The 7,855-nt window shown below is 39.7% G+C and overlaps 1 protein-coding gene across 1 annotated transcript; it reads left to right on the top strand.

The window, feature by feature from the left end:
- Window positions 1-2,239: 2,239 nt before the first annotated feature.
- Window positions 2,240-7,492, top strand: LOC139393139 (tetraspanin-8-like). Its single transcript, XM_071141505.1, has 9 exons — window positions 2,240-2,535; window positions 3,573-3,638; window positions 3,911-4,027; window positions 4,352-4,426; window positions 4,672-4,767; window positions 5,044-5,142; window positions 5,484-5,594; window positions 5,769-5,852; window positions 6,884-7,492. The coding sequence occupies exons 1-9, from the start codon at window positions 2,476-2,478 to the stop codon at window positions 7,010-7,012; spliced, it is 837 nt and encodes a 278-aa protein (XP_070997606.1). The 5' UTR covers window positions 2,240-2,475; the 3' UTR covers window positions 7,013-7,492.
- The last annotated feature ends 363 nt before the right edge of the window (window positions 7,493-7,855 follow it).

Below are 7,855 nucleotides of genomic sequence, written 5' to 3'. Positions count from 1 at the left end.
CATCTGCTGTAAATCTTACGATATCAGTGGTTACTCCAAGCCAAGTTACGGAGGAGGGAAGGAAGCATGGATTGTGTAATATTTGGAAATACCATATGGTACCATATTTATTTATTATGCGTTATCATAGTAAAATGGCAGTATAATGCATTAAATAAATAAACCCCCCAAGGTCAAAAGAGGTTGGTTGGTGTTATATTGATGAAGTTATATACCAGTATGGAAACGTTCTGATAAAGTCAGAGGCTGGCTACTTGTTGGTCCTAGTTTTCTGAAACATCAAAGAAAAAGGAGAATAGTTGCTGTGGAAAAAGGGGTAATACTTTATGTATTAATAGTACCGTATTTTGCTCATGTTTGGGTTCCTTGTGTTGCCAACCTGAAATGTGGGAGAAAGTGAGGTATATGGAAGCTCATGTTTGGGTTCCTTGTGCTGCCAACCTGAAATGTGGGAGATAGTTAGATATACAGTGCCTTGCGAAAGTATTCGGCCCCCTTGAACTTTGCGACCTTTTGCCACATTTCAGGCTTCAAACATAAAGATATAAAACTGTATTTTTTTGTGAAGAATCAACAACAAGTGGGACACAATCATGAAGTGGAACGACATTTATTGGATATTTCAAACTTTTTTAACAAATCAAAAACTGAAAAATTGGGCGTGCAAGAAACTCAGAAATACCTTGTGTTACTTTTGATGTTGAGTCGTTATACACAAATCTTCCACACGAGGGCGGTATTGAAGCTATGGAACATTTTCTTCTGCAACGTGACCCTAATGAACTACCTTCCAGTGCATGCATTATAACATTGTCTGAAATAGTACTCACACATAACTATTTCATGTTTCTAAATGATTTCTTTATTCAGACGAAGGGTACTGCTATGTGATCCCCCATGGCTCCTAACTATGCTAATTTGTATGTGGGTTACATGGAGAAACACTATTTTCAATCCTCTCAAAAATGTTTTCTTGCCTCAAATCATTATGTGGAAATGGTATATTAATGATATTTTTGTTCTATGGAGGGGTGATGCAAAACAGCTCCAGGCGTTCCATGCTCTTCTTAACTCCTGTTCTGATCATTTGAGATTTACTATGCAATCTGATACACGTCAAATCAGTCTTCTTGATCTTGTGTGAAGATAATGTTCCACATCAACAACAAACTAGAATGGTCCAAACACACCAAGACAGTCGTGAAGAGGACACGACAAAGCCTCTTCCCCCTCAGGAAACTAAAAAGAGGGTAGTGCATACGGCCCAGTACATCACTGGGGCTAAGCTGCCTGCCATCCAGGACCTCTACACCAGGCGGTGTCAGAGGAAGGCCCTAAAAATTGTCAAAGACCCTAGCCACCCCAGTCATATACTGTTCTCTCTACGCATGGCAAGCGGTACCGGAGTGCCAAGTCTAGGACAAAAAGGCTTCTCAACAGTTTTTACCCCCAAGCCATAAGACTCCTGAACAGGTAATCAAATGGCTACACAGACTATTGTGTATAGCTTGTCTTTTTACTGTTGTTTTATTTCTTTACTTACCTATTACGTACCTTTTTTGCACTATTGGTTAGAGCCGGTAAGTAAGCATTTCACTGTAAGGCATTTCACCTGTTGTACTCGACGCACGTGACAAATAAACTTTGATTTGATTTGATCCTTGACAAGTCTCGGAGGGTTGATTCCTGCGCTACCGAAATGAAGCCTTGGCCTCGAACGCTTACAGAAACTGAACGTTTCTTAATGGAAAATCACGATATAGTTTATAGCACTTGGAATTTGTATTTGCTAATATATATATATTTTTTTTATAATATTGACACCATATTCCATTGGTTAACTGACCACAATCCATTGAATCAATATGAAGAAGTGTTGATTATTTGACCACAGCACATGAAAGAAAACGTTGAAAAATGCAGCACAGCGTTATGTTTTCCTGCAATGTTCACTGCTGGCGTGTGAGGCCAAGAGTGCGGGGCGCTTCATTTCTGTCGCGCAGGGATCAAAACGTTAACAGTTCTGCGCTGCTCCGCAAAGCGTAAGAAGTAGAGGCCCTATCACCATAAATGCTGCAAGGCCAACGCAGACAGCAGATTGATCATATAGTTCCTTTTAGCCTGCCTGCTCTCTAGCCATCGTGCACTGTCCAACATAACATGGGAGGTTGCGTTCATGTGGGCTAGCCCCCCCCATGTAACAAAACACCATTCAGCAGTATGTCAACATCAAAGTCCTTGTCCGTCAAAACGACACGCCACACCCATGGACCTTCGTTTATTCTCCGAAGTATGTAGCGAACATAGAGCAGCGGAATAATTCAGTTTGAGTCGTTAGGCAATGTCAACAAACTCACGCTGAGAAGAAAAACCGGTTAAAGAAATCGGACGATCCATTTTCTGGATTTAATTTAGCCCCTCTCTGAAGTGAACAATTTATCTAAGCTGTTGTTTGTATCATAACCAAATATTAAAATGGGAAGAATTAATATCTGGGTAAAACGGGCGTTCATTTGTGTGTGTGTCTTGATAGGGGTAAGTAATCTTCCAGTCTATTGGCCTTATATCATTGGAGTTGATTAGTTCGTTTTTTTTATCGGCCACTTTATGACGGTGTAGACAAGTTTAGTTATATTACTTTCCTTCCTACATTTATTGCAGCGCTTGTTGTTGTTATGCGCGCGGTGGGGTGCCCAAGCAATGAGCGGTGCTGCTTACATTAAAATACATTGGCCGATTGTTCTCCTCTAGTGTAGTACTGAACAAAGAAGTAAAACAAAATAGATGTTGTAGCCTACGTAGTTACCCTTTGATATCAGCTGTCATGTTTAAACTTTCACTGGAATCCGTTTTTTTAGGTGTGGCTTGTGGGGGATGTGTTCAACATATGTATTTATTGTCTCAGCATATTCTACTTAAGCTGCAGTATGTTATAAAGTTATGTCATGTTTATTAACTCAGACACACGGCATACCACAAAGGGTTTGTAAGTATATTTGATTAGTAAACAGCCAACTAAATTAACATTTCAGCTATTCATGTCATCATTTATAGGCTATTTATAAATGATACATATTAAATATATTGTAAACTCATTAACCCTCTGCTCACAAACCCTGTAAATAATTCCATCCCTCATGACTCATGATGAAGCATGAGTAGAATTCTCAGAATAATACCCTGTACATTGTAATGATTGTATCTACATTTACTGTGTATTATCAGTAGAATTCTCAGAATAATACCCTGTACATTGTAAAGATTGTATCTACATTTACTGTGTATTATCAGTAGAATTCCCAGTATAATACCCTGTACATTGTAAAGATTGTATCTACATTTACTGTGCATTATCAGTAGAATTCCCAGTATAATACCCTGTACATTGTAATGATTGTATCAACCTTTACTGTGTATTATCAGTAGAATTCCCAGTATAATACCCTGTACATTGTAATGATTGTATCAACCTTTACTGTGCATTATCAGTAGAATTCCCAGTATAATACCCTGTACATTGTAATGATTGTATCAACCTTTACTGTGCATTATCAGTGTTGTATTCTCTTCAGATCATCAGCACCCTCTTGCTGGCCATCACATTATTTGGACATGGGCACTTCCACCAATCAGAAGAAGTAATTGTTATTTTTATAGCTCCTATTACATTTCCTTATTATGTCATACACCTTTAGTTATAATAATTCTGTGTCCATCTAGCCTGGTCCCAGATCTGTTTGTGCTGTCTTTCTAACTCCTACAGTGTTTAGCATGACAACAACCATAGGAGTTGGCTATAGAGCATAAACAGATCTGAGACCAGGCTAGAATCCATCAGCATCATTGTAATATTATGATTATAAACCCAGAATTGCCATTTCATGAATTTGACTTGTCTTCCTACTCACAGATAGACAAGATGCTGCCAGGGATAGCAGTTCTGTATGTCCTAGACGCAGCAACCCTGGCCCTTTCAATCTTTGGGGTCTATGGAGCTCGCAAGGAGAAGAAGTGGGCTGTGATTCTGGTAAGCTTGCCAAGACCTGTACCCTTAAGTGGTAGATGCCCTGGTCCCAGATCTGTTGGTGTGATCTTGGACAATGACCATAGGGGTTGGCTATACAACACAAACAGATCTGGGACCAGGTTAGTGTCTACCGACGTGCAAAACGGTTCCTTTCTGACAAGTCATGGCATGCCGTAGAACTCAACTGAAACCAATCAACCATTTTCCCCATGACCTGTTTCTAACATGTTTCCCAGAAAGTGTGATATGGTTTGAAGTGATTTTTGATTTGAATGAACCTTTAAGTATTGATTTTGCTTGACAAACCCCAATATGTGTGTGTAGTTTTCTGTAGGTATGTCACTGGCCAGCCTATACCTGTTTGTGAATTGTGTGAAAGGATATCAAGCCAAACACGAGGTACAGTCTACAGCTTATATGTATGTATCTTACCTTTTGAATTCAACCTTGAGCCAATGTTTGTTTGCTGTTCCGGTGAAAATATATTAGAGTTAAATGTAACATAAATGTTATAGTATAAAGCATGATGGTGGAATATATCTGACTCTTGATAATTCAGTCTGTTCCTATCAAAGTCGTAGATTATTACTGTATAGGTTTTAGCTGTGAATATAACAGTCAATGTAAACCTCATTCATTTCAAGATGGAGGAGTTAAGCAGAAAGGAAGACCTAGCCATGATGCCTCTCAGTGGAGCGAAACAAAACGATATAGAACAGATGTACTACTTTCAAGCTAACGTAAGTCACCTTCATTGAGTACTTCTTAGGGTCTCGGCCAATCTAGGACAGGGTGTGTGCTTCCACCTTTGTAATTAGGTGTGTTTTTCCATGGGTGAGTCCTTAGGGCTGTGGGGTTGGGGTTGTTTTGGATACAAAGTGTCTGCAATGTGATGTAAACCTAGTCCTGCACTTTCATTGGAGATGTCTCCATGGAGTTGGCTTCAAGGCCTTATAGTTCTGGAAATCAATTAAGTGTTTTTAAAGTGTCTGTTGTGCTGTTTCCTTCACTTTCAGTTCAAATGCTGTGGGCTCGTACAAGGCTACCAAGACTGGGGCACAGACATCCCACTCTCCTGTCTCTGTTCTGATGAGGACTCAACAGACTTTAAATGTGTGAGTCTGCTGTGTTAAATAAGTTAACTTGTTGTTGTTGATGATGATGTTGTTGTTGTGTGTATGCTGAGGAGGATTCAGTGTGTCAGTCTGTGTTAAATAAGTTAACTTGTTCTTGTTGTTGATGTTGTTGTTGTGTGTATGCTGAGGAGGATTCAGTGTGTCAGTCTGTGTTAAATAAGTTAACTTGATGCTGTTGTTGATGTTGTTGTTGTTGATGTTGTTGTTATGTGTATGCTGAGGAGGATTCAGTGTGTCAGTCTGTGTTAAATAAATCTGTTATGTCTTTCGGTAAGATCAATTGATATATTTTTACGAGCCCATGTCACATTCTATTTCAGGTTGCTCGTGGTAACAATACAAGATTTGTTATTCACTATCCGAACAGTGATATGTCTGAGGATGATGACCACAAGGGATTAATGGATGAACACATGCTGGTATATAAAGAGGTAAAATCATGTCATTCCACTACACCATTACAATGCCATAATTCTAGTTTGATATACAAAGATGATTTACAGTACTCTTTGATACAATAAAGTGATATTTGTTCTGATTTAATACGGACACATGTACTCTTGTTTTTCTCACAAAATGATAAACTCTAAATTTGTAATTTTCAGCCATGTCTTCCCATCCTGATCCCTTTCATGGGCTATGCAATCAGCCTGATGATAGGAACATTAGCAGCACTTAACGCATTATGGGTATGTATTTCATATCTATGTCTGTACTATTTCACCATTTCAGGGTTGGGGTCCATTCAGTTTTTTAAATTCAATAAATAGAAAGTCAATTCCCCAAAAAATAGTCCTTAGTGGATTTTTCAATTCAGGAAATGAAATTCAATTGACTACCCGAATTGAAAACTTTAGTAGTATTTGTTCATTATAATTATTACCGATGTGGCAGCTAAAAGCTGAATTGCAGCACACAGTACATACAAGTAAACAAGAACAATTAAAACATCTGAAAGTCAGGATGCTAACTGAAGGATGGATGATTTGACCCCTGTCGTGGAAATTCAGTACTGAGACAGACTTGGTCATTTCTTCGAACAATCATCTTTATTTAATATTGATTAATTATTGCAACAATGAGGATGGTTGACCCCCCCCCCCCCCCTTGAGTGTTGGACCCAGTAACCTAACCTTTACACAAATGCAGAGTACTGTATATAGCTAACACTAACAATGCTCAGTCATGGTTGATTCAACCCCCCCTCATGCAGACCAAGGAGCATCATAAACCACTGGCTTCATTCATCCTGTCGTTATCTGCACTTGGGTTGTTGTCTTAACCCCACCCTGGCTTAGTTTCCAAGATGGAAGAATGATTTAGAGACAATGAGGAATTGTTCTAAACTCCTCTCTTGGTTACACCCATCACATTTTTACTATGTAATGCAGTCTTTAACTCATTTGTCAGCTCAAATCACCTTTGGTGACCATATGCCCAGATTAGCTGCAGGGAATTAGAGTGGAGACCATAAAAACATAGACACTAACAGGACAGAAATATCCTTCTATCTATTAAACATGAATTGCAAACTATTAATAATTAACAAATCAGGTAAATATGTCATTTTTCTATCACACCCCAACGCTGTACCATAGTGATTTTTACCGTACCTTTCGAGTGTAGGCCTATTAGACTGAACCATCATCTATCACACTCAGCATCTGGTCACCTGCTCCGTCAATCCTGACTGAACCGTTACTGTGTGTCTGGTCCTCAGGATGTTGGAGTTGCCCTGGCCATCACAATACTCTGCCAGATGAGAAGAAAGGTTGATGTGCCACCTGTGATCTTCACCTCTCAACCACCTCAATACAGGGAGCTGTGTGACACAGCAGAGAGTGTCTGACATGAAATGGTCCTCTTATGAAGGAGACTCAATGCACTAGTCTGAGTGCCAGTCTGTTTGTGCCATCATGACAACTCCTGTCACTCATTTGTGTCAAGCCAAACATGACAATGGGTGACAAAGAGTTGACTTGGCAATGACAGACTGGCATGATGGCCTTTATTTAGCTAGGCAAGTCAGTTAGGAACAAATTCTTATTTACAATGACGGCCTACCGGGGAACAGTGGGTTAAACTGCCTTGTTCAGGGGCAGAACGACCGTTGGCATTGGCAAGACCACAAACAGGTCTGGGATCAGGTTAGCAATGCACTCATATTATGCACATACTCATAACACACATGAAAGGACATCTCGGGACATTATTAGACATCTCTACTGTGTTGTCCAAAGTATTACTGTTCAACTGTTTAACCATTTAACCATTGTAGTGCCTCAGTGTTGGTTACAGTGTCTTGAATAAAGGGACAAGCATCTATTAACATTATGGTCCTTCTTTATTCGACAACCATTTCTTCCAATGACTTTTGTCCTCTCCCCATCCTTATTTCACTTTCTGCCTTTGTCTTTTCCTCCTGCTCTCTCCTCTCATCCTCCTCTCTCTTCCTCTCTGCTCTCCTCCTCTTTCTTCCTCTTTTCCACTTGCTCTCTCCTCTCATTCTCCTCTCTCTTCCTCTTTTCACCCTACTTGGCCCTATCAGATCCTACACCCATTAAAACCTCACCACTATTCCACTACTTGGCCCTATCAGATCCTACACCCATTAAAACCTCCCCACTATTCCACTACTTGGCCCTATCAGACCCTACACCCATTAAAACCTCCCCACTATTCCACTACTTGG

The sequence above is a fragment of the Oncorhynchus clarkii genome, chromosome 33, assembly GCF_045791955.1.
Source record: "Oncorhynchus clarkii lewisi isolate Uvic-CL-2024 chromosome 33, UVic_Ocla_1.0, whole genome shotgun sequence".
In the NCBI taxonomy this organism is placed as follows: domain Eukaryota; kingdom Metazoa; phylum Chordata; class Actinopteri; order Salmoniformes; family Salmonidae; genus Oncorhynchus; species Oncorhynchus clarkii.
Note: the sequence above shows the minus strand (reverse complement) of the source record. Positions and strands in the feature narration are given on the sequence as shown.